General features: G+C 42.6%; 1 protein-coding gene across 3 annotated transcripts; it reads right to left on the bottom strand.

Moving 5' to 3' along the window:
- Window positions 1–10,356: 10,356 nt before the first annotated feature.
- On the bottom strand, window positions 10,357–13,361 carry LOC112842982 (SUN domain-containing protein 3). 3 transcript variants are annotated; one of them, XM_025900693.1, is made up of 9 exons: window positions 13,221–13,361; window positions 12,547–12,637; window positions 12,261–12,421; window positions 12,095–12,153; window positions 11,842–11,983; window positions 11,628–11,752; window positions 11,345–11,518; window positions 11,130–11,219; window positions 10,357–10,945 (listed from the first exon to the last, which is right to left on the bottom strand). In XM_025900693.1, the coding sequence occupies exons 2-9, from the start codon at window positions 12,633–12,635 to the stop codon at window positions 10,835–10,837; spliced, it is 951 nt and encodes a 316-aa protein (XP_025756478.1). In that variant the 5' UTR covers window positions 12,636–12,637; window positions 13,221–13,361; the 3' UTR covers window positions 10,357–10,834. The 3 variants fall into 3 exon arrangements, with proteins under 3 accessions (XP_025756478.1, XP_025756479.1, XP_025756480.1); XM_025900694.1 differs by lacking the exon at window positions 13,221–13,361 and having other exon boundaries at window positions 12,547–12,717; XM_025900695.1 differs by having other exon boundaries at window positions 10,868–11,219.
- Between the last annotated feature and the right edge of the window lie 3,077 nt (window positions 13,362–16,438).

The raw sequence follows: 16,438 nt of genomic DNA, 5'->3' as shown, positions 1-16,438 counted from the left end.
AGCACAGGGCCAAAACAGTTCAGGGGGCTGGCCGTGCACACGGCAACAGCGGCGGCGCCGACAAAACAAATCCTGAGGCTGGCCACGTGGAAGGCAGTGGCGGCAACAGAGCAGGTCCGGAGGTCGGCCATGAAGCCAGCGGCGGCGGCGACAGAGCAGGTCCAGAGGTCGGCCGCAAAGCCAGCAGCGGCGGCGAATTCTTTCAGGAGGCCGCCCTCGACGGCCATGATGCCAACTTAGAGGCCTGGAAAGCAGCCGACGAAGGCGAGGTGGAACAGGCCGAGCTGTTTCTGACGGCAGTGTTGCAACCGCAGGACCAGGCGAAGCTGAAGCTGAAGTGGAGGCTGGACCCGGCGTGGATGAAGACACGGCTACGGAACCTGACGGCAGCGCGACAGCTGCGGAACCTGACGGCGGTGATGCTGCAGGCGGCGATGCTGCAGGTGGTGATGCTGCAGGCGACGATGTGGATGCTGCAGGCGACGATGTTGCAGGTGACGGTGTAGAAGTCACAGGGGATGATTCAGCAGGTGACGGCTGAACAGGCTTCCCAGAACCATCAGCAGACATGAGGATGTGCTGGCTGGGTCCTCCAGGACCCCCAGCAGACGTGACGTGAAGCTGAACGGGCTCCTCGGGCCCTCCAGCTGACGAGACTGGAGGCTGGACGGGCTCCTCGGGCCCTCCAGCCAACGTAGCAAGATGCTGGCTGGGTTCTCCTGAACCCCCAGCTGAAACAAAAGATGACTGGACGGGCCTTCCGGACCCTCCAGCGGAGACGGGCAGCTGAAACAGTTCTCCTGAACTGCCAGCGGAGACAGACAGCGGTGTGGGAGCCGCGAAGTGCTGGGTTGGCTCACTCGAGCTTCCAGCAGGGAGTGATGCTGGACCAGAAGGTAATGAGACCCCTGGCTGAGGGTGTAGATGAGTGGCTGACTGGATGGGTGAAAGCACTGGAGCCTGAACTGATGATGATGATTTGCGCTACCAACTGAGCTACTGACTGAGCTATGGACTGTAACAAAGGTTGTAGTAAGTCTGGTTGTGGTAGTGACTGAGTGGCTGACGGGGCTGGAAACTGAGCTATGGGTAGCGGGGCTGATTGTGGTGGAGCTATAGACTGCGCTAGCGGCAACACAGAAGACGGAACAGAGGGCAACTGAATTTGAGATGAAAGGGGTGGTGGAGTTGACGACTGGGCTACAGGCTGGGTGGCTAACTGGGCTACAGGTGGCTGCTGAGCAGGGGACACTGAAAACTGAGCTAAAGGTGGCTGCTGAGCAGCTAACTGAGCTGAAGGCCGGGAAACACACAGTTCATTTTTAAACATGGGCACAGGAGTAGGCACAGCCAAAGGAGCTTGCAAAGAAAAGCGTCTGGACTTCTTTAAGTTGCTTGAAGACGTTTCACTGGATTATAGATGGCAGACAGTTGGTGTCGTAAACCACCGCCTCTGTTCAAAGATGGTCACTCACAGTGGACATAGATGGCCTCTTTCACTCCTCTTTCAAACCATCTGTCCTCTCTGTTCAAAATGTGAACATTGGCATCCTCGAAAGAGTGACCTTTGTCCTTTAGCTGCAGATGGACTGCTGAGTCTTGTCCTGTGGAGGTGGCTCTTCTATGTTGTGCCATGCGCTTGTGAAGTGGCTGTTTGGTCTCTCCAATGTAGAGGCCTGGGCATTCCTCGCTGCACTGTACAGCATACTAGAGATGGACCGATCTGATATTACGTATCGGTATCGGTCCGATACTGACGTAAATTACTGGAGAGAAATAAAAAATGTAATCCGATACATTAAATATCAAAAAAAACACCTCACAAAACTTGCGACACGGCGTAACTCGGCTCATAACCGTAGCACGTCGGAGCAGTGTGCTCACGTGATAGAGCGGCTGTGTGTGTTTGTAGCCTCGCTACCAAACCAGCATTTTATCTCCAAGGAAGTTATCCCAGAGAGAAGTAAAGCAAGTGTGTAAGTTCATCTCTGAATGTTTGTAAAGCGTTCCCACGTTAAGCTTAACAACCGATATATGGAGCGAGTGCCTCTCTCTCTCTCCCTCCCTCTCCTGCTGCTACTTCATGAAACTGCTTAATGATCAGCTGATCGGCTTTTCTGTGGCGAGTCCGTCTCTCTTCTTTGTTTTTGGCCCACTTCTCACCAGAAAGAGGAAACCAGCGGCTGAACAACAGCAGCACGTTTAAGCTTGATAAGCTGTTGTTAGAATTTATTTAATATTACTTTCTACACCAGGATCCTTTTCTACGTAGCTGACGGCTGATAACTGTGCAGGGGCGGATCTAGCAAAGTTTAGCCAGGGGGGCCGATAGGGCATTAACAGGGAAAAGGGGGCACAAAGACATACTTTTCTTTATTGTTCTCATTTAAAATGTCTAGCTTTTAATAAATAATTATCTGAATCTTACACCCAAAGTTTTAATCTGATGTAAAATATATAGAATGTATAGAAGTCCATTACGACCGTGGCTGCTGGGGCTCTGTGGGTCCTCTCAGCCTGGCTGGGGGGCTTCTTTGCCTCCCTCCTGCTTTGTGCACAGCCTGGAGGCTGCGGTCTGTGACCGGCTCCAGACGGCTCCCTGTGATTGTGTTTCCTCACTTGGCTAATGCGTACCCAGCCCAATTTTACTCTTTAAGTGTGCGTGTGTGTGTGTGTGTGTGGGGGGGGGGGGATGTGTGTATTCATGATCATTTATGTTAATGAGAGTGTGGGGAGTGAGTGGGAGGGTGGGGTGGGCTGGTTTTAACCATGTAAAGCACTTTGTGCTACATTTTTTGTATGAAAAGTGCTTTATAAATAAAGATTGATTGATTGATTGATTGATACTGTATATAGTAACTGTTAAGTCTAATATACCCTAGTAAGCTATAGTACTTTTTCCTTTGGGAAGGTACCATCTGTGCAGTCTGCAATTCTGTAGAAGAAAGATGTTGAATCTATTTAATTATTCTTGAAAAATAATTTATTTCTGTGCATTTCTTTTTCACACTGCATCAAATTAAAGTTGATTACGTCGATTAAGCATCATGAGGTGGAGGGTGGGGGGTGGTTCCCTATTTTTGTTTTTTAGAACCCTATTAGTTAGGTTGCTTAATATTTCTGCTTAGTACTCTTTAAAATACGAGAATAGGGAGGATGGAGTAGGTTTAAGTTTATTAGATTGATCAGTGTTGCTGAACTATGAAATATTTTGGGTGCAGTGTATTTTTTTTACATACAGGTATAACAGAATAGCTTTAGTGTTGTTGTTTATTTAAACTTGAGTATGAACTTATACAAAATGCAGCAAGATATATAAAAAAAAACAGTTTTATTGATTAAAAAACACACTATATCGGATTCATATCTGTATCGGCAGATATCCAAATTTATGATATCGTATCGGACATAAAAAAGTGGTATCGTGCCATCTCTACAGCATACACCACGTTGTTAAGTTTGTGTTTTGGAGTTTTCTTTCGGGTGAACCAGTTTTTGTCTGAGTGTGTTGCTGGGTCTGAAGTACACTGGGATGTCGTGCTTGGAGAAAACTCTCCTGAGTTTCTCTGATACACCGGCTACATAGGGGATGACAATGTTCTTGCGTCTGTCTTTTTTTTCCTCCCTCGCTGGTGTCTGATCTTCTTTTCTGTGCCTCTTTGCTGACTTTATGAACGCCCAATTAGGATAACCGCATGTTTTCAGTGCTTCCTTTACATGTGTGTGTTCCTTCTTTTTTCCTTCAGGCTTAGAGGGAACAAGTTCTGCCCGGTGGTGTAGGGTCCTGATTACCCCAACTTTGTGTTCCAGAGGGTGGTGAGAGTCAAAGAGGAGGTACTGGTCTGTGTGTGTGGGCTTCCGGTAAACTTCAATGTTGAGGTTGCCATTCTCTTCAATGTGCACTGCGCAGTCCAGGAAAGGCAAACAGTTATCCTTTGTGTCTTCCCTGGTGGACTTGATGTTTTTATCCACGGCGTTAATGTGCGCAGTGAAGGATTCCACTTCTTGTGTCTTGATTTTGACCCAGGTGTCGTCTACATATCTGTACCAGTGGCTGGGTACTCTTCCTTTGAAAGAGCCAAGAGCCTTCCTTTCCACTTCCTCCATGTAAAGGTTGGCTACAATAGGTGACACGGGGGAGCCCATGGCACAGCCATGTTTTTGTCTGTAGAAGCCTTCATTGTATTTGAAATATGTGATGGTGAGGCAGAGGTCTAACAGTGTGCAAATCTGATCGGGTGTGAAGTTGGTCCTGTCTTCCAAGGAGCTGTCTTCTTGTAGTCGTTTTCTGACAGTCTCCACTGCTTCCGTGGTGGGTATGCAAGTGAAGAGAGAGACTACATCAAAGGACACCATGGTTTCATCTGGATCCAGGGTAAGTTTCTGGACCTTGTCGGTGAAGTCGGTGGAGTTCTTGGTGTGGTGTGGGGTGTGGAGTAGGCACAGCAACTTCTGAATTAACTACTCCTGAGTTACCTGGCACGGGCTTATGAGTCTCTGGGATGACACACACGTTGTTTGCTCTCACAGATGTGTTGAGTTGAGGACGAACAGCAGTCTCTACATGCTTGACAGGTTGAGAAGCACGACAATCATCCAGAGCCTTCCTAGCCGGCTGTTCAGACAAAATCCCAGACTCCTGCTGGGACTGTGAATGCTGGCGGCGCATCTGCCGCTTCCCAGTTGAAATGGGATCAGGGCTGGCAAAAGGTGACATGGAGAAACTCTGCTGCGGCTGCTCCTGCTGCGGTGTGGAAATGAAAACTGCACCAGTCCATACTACAGGAGAGAATGGAAGTGTGGTTGGGTGATGATGGAGAGGGTTGCATTTCTTCTTCAAGGATGGAAGAAACAATTTGGCGATAAACCTTGGCAAAAAATGCCACTGACGTCGAGAACACCAAGTGGTGAGGGCCTCCAGGAGGGTAGCTGAATAGTCCTTTCCTGGACCGCCCATGCCAAACAGTTCGAAGCTTAGCCTCGCTCTTAGAGCTGTTATTATTTGTTTAAGCCCATTTATATTTAGAAAACTGACAGTGGAGGCAGTGGACAACAAAAAATTATCAAAAAACACTACCTCCAGCTGCCTCTTGTAGGGGCTCGCAGCGTGGATTATCCTCCAACAGTAATCCCATAGGTGCGCGAGATTCTCTCCCTCAGAGGCGAAACGTGAGTCCGCTGGATCCATACTGGTCGCGTCGTTCTGTCAGGGCTCTGTGTGCGGGCAGGCGGAGAGGAGGATCCAAACGCAGGACTCGAACACTGAATTGTAACCCAAAAGACCTCAGCTTTATTTGCTGGCAGAAAAACAAAACAAACTGAGCAATGGTACTAAACACGAAAATACAGAACACGAAAACACACAGGCATAATCCGATGGTACGAAGCGACACCGAGCGCGGGAAAACACAGTGCGTATATACACAGGGTGGTAATCAGGGAATGGGCAACAGGAGGGAGACACAGCTGGGAGGGAGTGGACTAACGAGACAGGGGAGCAGTAGAACTGAACACGCTCACATGAGACACAGACCTTCACAATAAAACAGGAAACAAGAAACCACTAAACAAAGACACAGACAGAATATAACACATGCAACTCAAACAATACATGAAACAACAAATCCTTAAATACAGATAAACAGAAACATGAAACTAATAATAATCTATCATCATCATATCCATCACCACCACCACCACAAGTACTACAAGAGAATGAGAAAACAATCCATAATGCAAAAACACACCAAAATAACTGAAACACAGATTCCCAACAAAGCACCAGAGAAACATAAAGAATAATCCATCATTCAAAAATGAACCAAAACATAACAACTCAAAATACTGGGTCAAACTGACCCAGAACCGTGACACAAACAAACAAGCAAAACATTATTTTGTAGTTTTTCCTGTGTACACAGTCACAGTGAATTTTAAATGAAAACGTTCAAGTTTAATTCAAGGTTTTAGTAAAACTTTACCTGAACTGTTTAGTAATTTTTTCACAAAGTGTCCATGTCAGTAATTCATTCAAATGTATTTTGGTCTTAAACTGATCCAGTAAATGTAACTTTGTCTCACCTACTTAACCGAGTATTTTAGTTGTTTAACTGTCATTATAACTAAACTGAACATCCAAAGCTTTTCTCACTGCAGTTTTGTTGTGCAGTTATAGCAGCACTTTGAATCATCCACAGTTTTATAGAACTGTCTGTTGAATTGTTGTTTTGTTTGGTGCAATGGTTCTTTTTATTTAAATAATTGATGATAATTTGATGTATTTGATTATTTATTACTGGTGCAAACAATTAATTTATTCATGATGCAAATATATAGTAGACTCAGGAGTTTCACTCAGTTTTCTTGGCCTTTGTTTATCGTTTCATTTAAAATCTTAATGGGTAAAGATCATCATAATTACATATGAAATTATATGTACAAATTATATGTTCCATTACACTATTAACAGCACAGATTATACAGCAAACATCAGATTCATGGATGGAGCCAGAGGCTAAATGACTGTTCAGTCCTCTTTAGGAAACGATCTTCATATGACGACAAACACGACAACAATCAGCTGTCAAACTGTACAAGAAGTTCACAGTAATGTAAAAGAAGTTATATCACTTTATTTTTAAATGTACGCACTCAGGGTCAGGACTGAAGACACTGATCGAGAAAATACTCTAAATAGAAATATTCACCTAAACATTCAAAATTATTCAATTGCATGAAAAGAAATATGAACTCTCTACAATACTGGCTTCTGATTGGTTGAAAAAGCAGGTGCTGAACTTCAGAAGAGCTAAACCTGCAAAACTGTGTAAAACCAGAGTGGATGCTGCCCTCTGACCTTTCAGAAGTACGATCTTTTTATGAAGACACAGAGGCAGAGTTATTATTCATCACTTTAAAGATGATATTCGTTATATGTTCTTCACTCGTTGTCTAGTAAAGTCCAGAGAATGAGACACATCATTTCAAAACATACAGCTGCATGTTAGAGATCACAGAGTTCTTCAGTTTTATGAGAACTCATGGAGACTAAATGTCGGACACATCAACAGTAAATGTCGTTCCTCCCCCCATGAGTTTGTGTCCTCCACACTTGTTTACACAAACATCTGAGGTTTGAACAGTGTGCAAAACCACATGTTACAAAGCTGCTGAGCTACTGAATACTGGAATATTTCATTCAATATCACCATCTGACCAAAGGACAAACACAGAGAGGATTAGAGCGCCAAACTTTGTTTCAAACTGTTTCAGATTTTAGAGGCAAAAAGCAGAATTTCTACCTGGACAAAGAAATCAAAGCAGGAGAAAAACAAGCTTTTTACATTTATTCAAAGGCATTATGTGAATGTACTCTGAGCCACAGCCTCCTAAAGTAAAGACATTTTATCATCTAAACCAGACAGAGTCATGTTTTCAGCAGTGTCTGTATCCTCCATATAGACCATGCCATGGTCCAGCTCGGGTGACCAGGTGTCTGACTTTATGTGGGACTACACAGCGCTCAGTCCTTGTTTCCCTGTGCCACACACACATTGAGCCAATGTCCAGTTTTTTTATTGACTCTAGTTTCTGTCGATCGGTCGGCCCACAAAAAAACCCTGTACAGGAAGTAGATTTCATCTCTCTGATAAAAGGAGTTCTAATCCCTGATCCTGTGAGTCTGACCCAGTAGATCATATTTATATGATCATATTTATGCCTTTGTTGTTTCACAAAGGGTTAAAAACATTCACAGGTTGGACTGTGGTTCTCCTTTTAGTGTCTCTGCTGGAATTTTAACTGTGAACCTCTTAGATCCAAACTTCTGAACTGCTCATCTCACAGAGGACAAAAGGGAAGAACCCCGAATCTCTTCTTCACCTCACTTTTATACCTGCTCACCCTTTCTCCCCCCTTCCCTCACTGGACGTCACATCTTCATACTTGGGCCAATCAGGTTGTTGACATTTAATCATCTGATGTCCACCCACACCTCATCTCTCTCTCTCTCTCTCTCTCTCTGATTTACAAGATTTAACACAAAGTTTAAACTTTAAAATCACTTCATTACATTTGCTTTGTTATTCTTAACACAGAAAATTCACATTCAAAAACATATGGATATAATTCACTTCATCCAGTTTCTGTAAGTCTACTTCAGTTAGATTTGTCTTCTTCTTTTCACATGAACATTAATTGTTTCCAATTCAAATACAGAGAAATACTTTCTTTGACTTTATATCTGTGTTTGTTAATTACTGTTTTTCCTTTTTATTTATTTTGTGGAGCTTCTTTTATTAAATCATACATTTTGTAAGTCAGACATTCTCTGAGATTAGTGGCTCCAGTGTGTTGCTTTATATGTTAGGATGCCTGCCAACTCCACGAAAGTCCTTGTGCAAACAGTTCAGTTCTTCCAGATCTTGCTTAGGTAAAAAAGTTTATTGAGCACACAATATATCACAGGATGTCAAACGTTTATCCACAGTTAAACAGCGTGATTGGTCAAATTCACTGTGCCCAACAGATAATCCTCGGGCATTAAAGGAGACAATATTGATGCTCACTTATCCCAACGTGTCATGGGCCCCCCGCTGCTTATCTGCATACAGTTGATAGTGAAGGACAATCCCATACTGGGTTTGTAATGGGGAAGTCTAAACTTGCACCCCGCCCCGCACACACAGTACCACGCCTGGAGTTCTGAATCTATCTTTGCCGGATCTTCACCAGTAATGTTGTGAACAAGCAGAAATAACGCAGACAACAACTCATGTACACGCTAAATGTACCCTACACGCTTGTACTTTGGGAGACTTTCATCTTTGTGAGTATTGAGTTCAGAAAGAACTTGGATATGTGTTTGGCACAACATTTTAGTAGATGTAATGTAATGTGCATGTGTTTAAGCTAGGCTAATCATTAAGTCTGGCATTAAGATGTGTGTATTAGCTATTAATTTATTTTTTATTTTCATAAATTTCACTTACAAGACAAAAACCAAAAAAAGAAAAGTTTAATAAAGATCTTCAGTAAAATCAAGAAAAGCAAGCCTTGTGTGGACTTATTTTGGTCACTGGCTGTCTGGCTTCACATAGTCATGTGTTGTGACAACAGCACATGAAATTATGTTATTCATATATATGTGTAAATATAATGTGGGGTTGGGGTGCTTGGACCAAAAATGCAGATTTTTTTTGTCCCAGTCCAGCCCTGGTATCTACCATAATGCAAAATCTGAAAATGATCTTTTGAAATCTGTGGACGCTACACAGCTAACAAACATACAGACAGACCCATTTATACACTTCCTCCCTTCAGAGGAAAAAAATAAATCTGGACCATACATCGCCAGTTTGTCAAGGCAGGCAGGTCGGACTCAAGCGGCGACTGAGAATTACAATTAGACAGTTCTTTATTTACAAGCACCAGGTGCAATATATACAAGTGGGGGGAAGCCAGGGGTTCCAGGGGTCCACGGGGAAGTTCAGGGAAAACAGGATCTTCACACTCGCACACCGATCACCACTCTACACGCTCCACTTCCAGCTCGCTCGCTCCACTCGGGAAATTCCTCTTCCACACATATCACGTCAAACTTCCCACACTCATGCTCAGGTTTCCAAGCTACAGGGTTACAGGACGGGTCCGGGCGATTCTGGACACACTGAGACGAGATGATCACAACCAGAAACGCACAAAGAATCTCCAAAATTCATGAAGCCGGGATTAGACTAACGTGTGTTACTCAATAGTCCAGCGACGAGGAGCTCAGAGCCTCTCCTTAAGAAGTGGCCGGCAAACAGGACGATGAACCACAGGTGAGTAATTAGTTGCAGGTGCGTGGACCAAAGGCGGGAGGCCGAGGTGAGCTCCGCCCAGGCAGAGCGATGAGAGAGAGCAAAACAAAAACACATGTAGCCACACTGGGCCGACCGGGCAGACACAGGGACCATGACACAGTTACTGATACCAACAATGATGGTACCAGGGTAAGACGTAAGCTACCTTTGTATCACTGACAACACACGGTTAAAGCAGAAGTTAAATCACTAAACCTCAAATCCTTCATCACAGTGAAGGCTCACAGCACAGCAACATGGACTTTACTTTTTTACTTTCAGGGGTTTTAATGTTCATTTTCAAATTTTAAATCTTGTGGCCATAGTGTTATCGCGCTTGTTTAATATACACTGACAATTAAGAATAACAGAAAACATGAAAAATATCTTCTTAAAATTTTATTGATCTTGTTTTTAAAATATCTCAAAATTTTCAGAGGAGAAAATTTAGAGAATTGTTTTGTTTTACAAAAAATGTAATTCAGTCCAAATGAGTTCATGTTATGTAGGGCCAATTCACAATAACACAGTGCTTAACAAAACCAGTAGACCAGAATTACAGGTTTAAAAAATTTGGGGTGTTCTTATTTTTATGACGGGTGTTGTAATAAATTTGTTAAGCACTGTATATGTAAAGTAAAAACCCTACAGTATAAGAGATGGAAAACCCCAACAATCAGATGATCTCCTTTGAGCAAGCACTTGGCAACAGTGGGGAGGAAAAACTCCCTTTTAACAGGAAGAAACCTCCAGCAGAGCCAGGCTCAGGGAGGGGCAAGTCCTCTGCCATGGCTGGTTGGGGGTGAGGTGAATCAGACTGCAAACATCTTAATCAGACACGTCTTACCTGGTAGGATGGATGTTCGCTGGAAAAAAATGGGGTTAAATGGACATTGTTTTCTAATGCAATTATTTAAATATGTTTTGGAGTCTGATTCACTGTCACATTTTCCCTCTCTTTTCTTATATATTTGTAGTTCATGGGAAGCTGGTTATGTCAGCTTTCCATGAACTCCGAAGCTGTACAGACAGGAATACTTGTGGTTGCCCAAGTTGTTCAACACATGCAGCGTGACGTAGCGGATGACATCTACTTTGTGGTCCTGAGAGACAAAAAAAACAGGTCTAGTTAGTTGGATAAAAGTTTTTGAGTCTTGACAGGATGATAAATTTTGGGATACTTTGATTATTATGAGGGAGGATATACAGATAGCAAGGGGTGCTAATCTCTAAGTACTCTGGATAGAAAAGTCTATGTGCATGTGTCTAATGGCAGAGTGTACTCACGGGTATCCTGAATGTCTGCAGTGGATCTCCATTTTCATCATATAGAAATGTTCCCAGGTGGACGCCACTGTCGCCTAACGCTCTCTTTCCCTGAAAAGACAGAAATGAATACATATAAAGTTGTTCTCTATGTACATGTATGCTAAATACAACAGTTCAACATTGGTGCAGTGATGGGATGTGTGCACAGTGAAATCCAGAAATCTGTGACTTACAAACACTGAAAACATCCTGGGAGCACTGGAGATCTTTCCAGATGGTGACACCATCTTAGAAATATGACCCAGTGTCACATGACTGATCGTGATGCTGTGGGAGAGCTCAGCTGTTAAATGTCCCTGGGAGCCTGCAAAACTCCAACACACTCCTGGGACCATGGGTGCTCGACCCTGAAGAGAAAAAGAAAAACAGAGCTCAGTACGGACCGCTAGTGTTTGACTATTAAACTGTGCAGATGTGTGAGATGTTATGTTGTTGTTTTGTGGGAGTAGATTATACCTGAATAACCACTCTTGGTCTTACACATGGTGGTTTTGCAGGTATTAATGTAAGCCCCCACAGCTTCAATCCAGACTGTTCTGGAAGGTAGGATGCTGAAGACTGTTCTTTTACCATCTTTGCTCCTGTAGGCAAAAACACAGAGTGAGAAAGGAATTGCAAAACAACAACAAAGAAATTCTTACATGACTTCTGATCTGATTTCATGTCTTACCCAGTTCCTCCAGAGCAAAGTTGGGCATCCTGTCCCCAACTGGAAGAAGGAAGTCCATCCTTTTTTTAATGTCCATGAACTCCCTTTGCAGCTGTTGTAACTGCCTTTCCACCTGTTCATGTTCGCTCATTAAGTACTGCAACTGAGACGAGGCCATTTATGTTATATGTAAAAGCTTTATGATAACATTAAACTGGCATTATCTGAAAATTAAAATCAGTTTTATATTATGAGCTTCATATGTTTTTCATACCTTACTCATGAACGGGGTGGAAAAGTCAATTTTGGGCCCTCCAATACCGAAAATCAATCCTGGTGGGTGAAGAGAAACACAAAATAAGATGAGACGCTTAATCCAGAAGAAAAGCACATAGTACTACTAGAAAGACTGTAACTGTTTGTGGAAGGAGATCATTTACCAAAACACAACGCCAGCATGAGGACCAAAAGTCCCAATGCCTTGGTGGCTCCAAAGAGACCTCTGCTGCTGTCACTGACTATAGTGTAGTCAGAATCAACGTCGTCGTGGTCAGCAGTGTCGGGGCCAGGACGAGGACGGAGCCGTCGCCTTTTGAAAATTCTGCATAGAACAAACAAAATCACGTGAGAAAAAAAAGGTACATGGAAGAACAAATGGATTGTCATTATAAAACATGCATATATGTCAATGTATGACAAAAAAAGAACATGTAGATCAGCACGAACCTGTATAAAGTCTCCTTGTAGGAGATTATCGGCTCTCCTTCTCTGCTGTAACAGCCCACAGACTGAAGTCTTTCACTTCTTCTCAACATGGCTGTAAAATGAAAGCGAGAGAAAGGGTTAAGGGACTCTAACACAAAGCTTATCAGACGTCTTAACTATGATTTGAGCATGTTTCCATTAGAAGCATCTCTGTACAAATCAGTGCAGATTCTTTTATATATAAACTTTACGGTGCCAGCTTGTTTTTTTCTTATCAACAGAATAATATTTGAATCACACTCATATATGAAAATCTCTCTTAATTAAGGAACTTTTTTTCTTAGCGTCTTCAAAAGCAAAGAGTCATATTGTTCTGATTCAGATCGTATCATCAGATCACAACATTTTCTTGCTTTTCTTGAAAAAAATCTCTTTCAAATATCAATTTGTTTGTTCATAATGTAGTTTTTACAATTCTGAAAAACAGGCATCCACCACAGAGGTAAAAAAAAAAAAGCAGTAAATCACCTTTACAGTAGAATGCACTAAAAAGTGCTTTTCTGACTGAATCAACTGGACATTCTTTTTTAAAATGTTCTGATTTTTTTAATGACATATATTAAATATAAGATGTGAAGTTAAAACACACTCTGTTTTATTTACTTGTTGAATTTTAGTCTAAAGATTGCACTTACCTTCACTTAAAACCAAACTTGTAGAAACAGAATCACTATGTAAATTTGAACGGTTAGCGCTTCTCACTCATCTGAACCAGAAAATTTAGAAGCAGAAGAAAATTTTCAAATTGCAGCTTTTTAAGTGGCGTTACAAAAAGATGAACACACAAATCAAACACGACGCGCACGCGTTCTATAAGAGCAGCATTTCTTGTGCGCATGCGCAAAGGTGTGAGTAGTTATTTGCTCGTAATTAAAGAACTTTTCCTTCTCAGTCCCTTCATAAACGCCTTATCATGTTGTCAAAATTCATATGGCAGAACACATGCGCACACGGGCCCATGTGCAAAGCTGTGTTCCAGTGAATGAAGAAAACTTCTACATTCACTGTCACTAATTTGTTTCACTTTGCCGTGAGAAAATTGTCACGCACCCGCTTCGGATGTTATCAGTCCATTCAATGGGTGTTATTAGCAGACATCAGCCCATAGATATGGGCCAGTAGGGCCGTCTACACCTGCTAGATTGTTCAGAAGGTTGTTATCATCCACTAACAGGAGGATGGGAAGTCTCCAGAATCCACTCTGGCTGGATTCCGGTGGATACAGCAGTGTTTACAGGTAAGATTATAATGGACAGCATTTATGGAGTGATTATTCAAAGTCAGCGAGTGTCAATAATGTTAATGTGGTTGTGTTAGTTATACAGCGAGTGCTGATATAACAGCTTTGAGATGCATTTGTGTTTTATGGTGCTAGCTTAAAGTTACGGTGTAAACGTTAGCTTATATTGTAGTAAAGCTGTTACTGTTTAAACGATGTCAGGACAGAAATATAAGCTTCTCTCATGACTAATTAATTTACTAGTTAATTAAGTTACCAGTAAAATGATTAACCGCAGCCACAGATTGACAGTAAATATCCCGATTAGCTTCAGTGCATCTATAATAAATATCTGCTAGTTCCAGTGCTTCATTTAAACTGTATGATACCAGGGTCAGTGTAAATACAATCCTAGCTGTGTGAACAAAGCCTGGCTCCTTTAATCCTGCAGGACAAACCTCAGGATGCAGGTTTATTGAGCCTCTTTCCTGCTGGCACACCTGTCACACCTGAGAGTCAGCTAGAAACTCACAGTAACGTTTACATCATGCAAAGACTGTCAGACTCTGAAATACTGTAAATGATCAGTGACTTAGGTTAACAATAAACATAAACAGCACCTCTCTGTCTGTGTGTCTGTGCTGAACATCTATTATCAGGTTTGAGTCAGGCTGCATCAGCTGAATCTGTTATTCGTAGATATCAGTGTTTTTTGTTCAGGTGTGGGAAAAATACTTAGGAGTACTCCGTGACCGTTAATATGAAGGTGGTGAGGAGATGGACCTGATTAATCCTAACTGTTTACAGTTAAGGAACATATTCATATTTAATTGAAATATGAACCAATGATTTTTTGATAAATTTGTGATCATTTTTTGATTACTGATTCCAAGATGCTCTTTATGGAAATCCTGTTTTTGTCATTTTAATTCTCTTTTCAGTTTGCAGGGCAGCTCTCTCTATTTGCATGTTCATGTTTGTCATTACAGTTTTATTTGTTAAGAGAAATATGAACTTCACATTGTGTATCTAATAGGGCTGTCAAAGCTAACGTGATAATAATGCATTAATGCATTTTTTAACACCTTTATTTTTTTTGATGCAGAATTAACGCACTCACACACTCCCAGCCTGGGACCTTTGGCCCGCTCTGTTCTTTTGGAAGTCAGGAAGCGACGCAGCAGTTGTAGATGGTGAGCAGAAATGGATAAAGAAAAGGTTCTTTTGAATGGCAAGTTCAATTTTAAAGCAAAGCCAGATGGATCTCTTGATAAGACCTTAGTAATCTGTATTTACTGTCGATGTGAACTGAGTTATAAGTACGTCCAGTCTGAAATACCACTTACTAGCCAAGCACACAGATGACACAGAGAGCCCTCCTCCCTCTCGCCAAAGGCAGAACGTGCTGTATAGCTTTCAAAGGAGACGGCTGGTAAATTCTACAACCAAAAAACTTTCCAGCCATAGCAAAATGGGCAGCTACAGCTTGCAGGCCGATTAACATCGTGGAGGATGAGGGGTATGAATTGCCTTCGAGAGCCACCACTGTAACCGAGATAGAAAACTTGTATGAAGACGAGAAAGCCAAAGTGGAGGAGGCTTTGGGGCAGACCAACACGGTTGCACTCACCGGAGACTATCGGACTTCTCTAAGTAATCACAGTTACCTCGGGGTAACAGCACATTATTTTTCACCACAGTGGGAACTGAACATAAACATAATCAGCACTTTCCTATGTAAGAAGTGGTGAGTGTGTGTGTGTGTGTGTGTGTGTGTGTGTCTGTGTCTGTGTGTGTGTGTGTGTGTGTGTGTGTGTAAAGTAACTGAACCTTAGGTGAGTAAATGTAACAAATTCTCAATGAAGTGTGTTTCTCTATTATTGCAGGTGTATAACTGAACTTCTGGGAGGGGAGAAGTTTATTCCCTCCTCAGTGGTGTTGCCAGCTTTGTGTCGCCTGTGGTGAGTGATGGAGGTCTCTGAGGATGACCCAGCTTACATGGTTAAATTCAAGGAGACCTTCAAAGCAGAAACGGAGAAGCACGAGGAAGAAACTAACATCATGTGGCTCAGGGTTGCAACGGCACTGGATCCTAGGTTTAAGGATCTTAAGTGTCTGAGCAGACCTGACAGGGCTGAGGTGTGGCGCTCGATCAGTGCGTTGCTGAGACAGAGGCAGAGGCCTGCACAGCCTGAACAACCAGCAACATACGAGCAATCTAAGAAAAGATCAGCTCTCATGCTTGTTTCAGAGTTTTCATCTGATAAAGAGGAAGACTGTACTGAGACGTGTGGAGCGACACAGGACAGAGCCAACTAATGACATAGAGGACTGTCCCCAGAAATGGTGGCCCAAACATGAAGGGGCACACGGTGAGACACACAGTGACATCCACACCATGTGAGAGGTGATTTTCACTTTCTGGGCATGTTGTTCAGAAGAAATGAGCTGCACTGTCATCTGAAAATGTCACAATACTGTTTGAGCAGCTGGTTCAGTGCAAAGAAACAAAAGTAATAGGGACGACCCATGTACTGTATGTTTTAGCTCTTTTCTTTGGTTTCTTCTTCGTGGTGTTTCCATGTTCATGTTGCTTTTTCAGGAAAAAAGAAGAAGGAAGAAGCTTGGGTTGCT

This window comes from Oreochromis niloticus, linkage group LG18, assembly GCF_001858045.2.
Source record: "Oreochromis niloticus isolate F11D_XX linkage group LG18, O_niloticus_UMD_NMBU, whole genome shotgun sequence".
NCBI classification, from domain to species: domain Eukaryota; kingdom Metazoa; phylum Chordata; class Actinopteri; order Cichliformes; family Cichlidae; genus Oreochromis; species Oreochromis niloticus.
The sequence above is the reverse complement of the archived record's forward strand: the minus strand, read 5'-3'. Positions and strand labels throughout refer to the sequence as shown.

Excerpts from the sequence above, each read along its gene's own strand:
- LOC112842982 (XM_025900693.1), bottom strand. The coding sequence starts at position 12,635 with ATGTTGAGAAGAAGTGAAAGACTTCAGTCTGTGGGCTGTTACAGCAGA. Across the intron at positions 12,422-12,546 it reads TACAAGGAGACTTTATACAG|AATTTTCAAAAGGCGACGGC; the intron begins GTTCGTGCTGAT and ends TGTTCTATGCAG. Across the intron at positions 11,753-11,841 it reads CTTTGCTCTGGAGGAACTGG|GAGCAAAGATGGTAAAAGAA; the intron begins GTAAGACATGAA and ends TTTTGCCTACAG.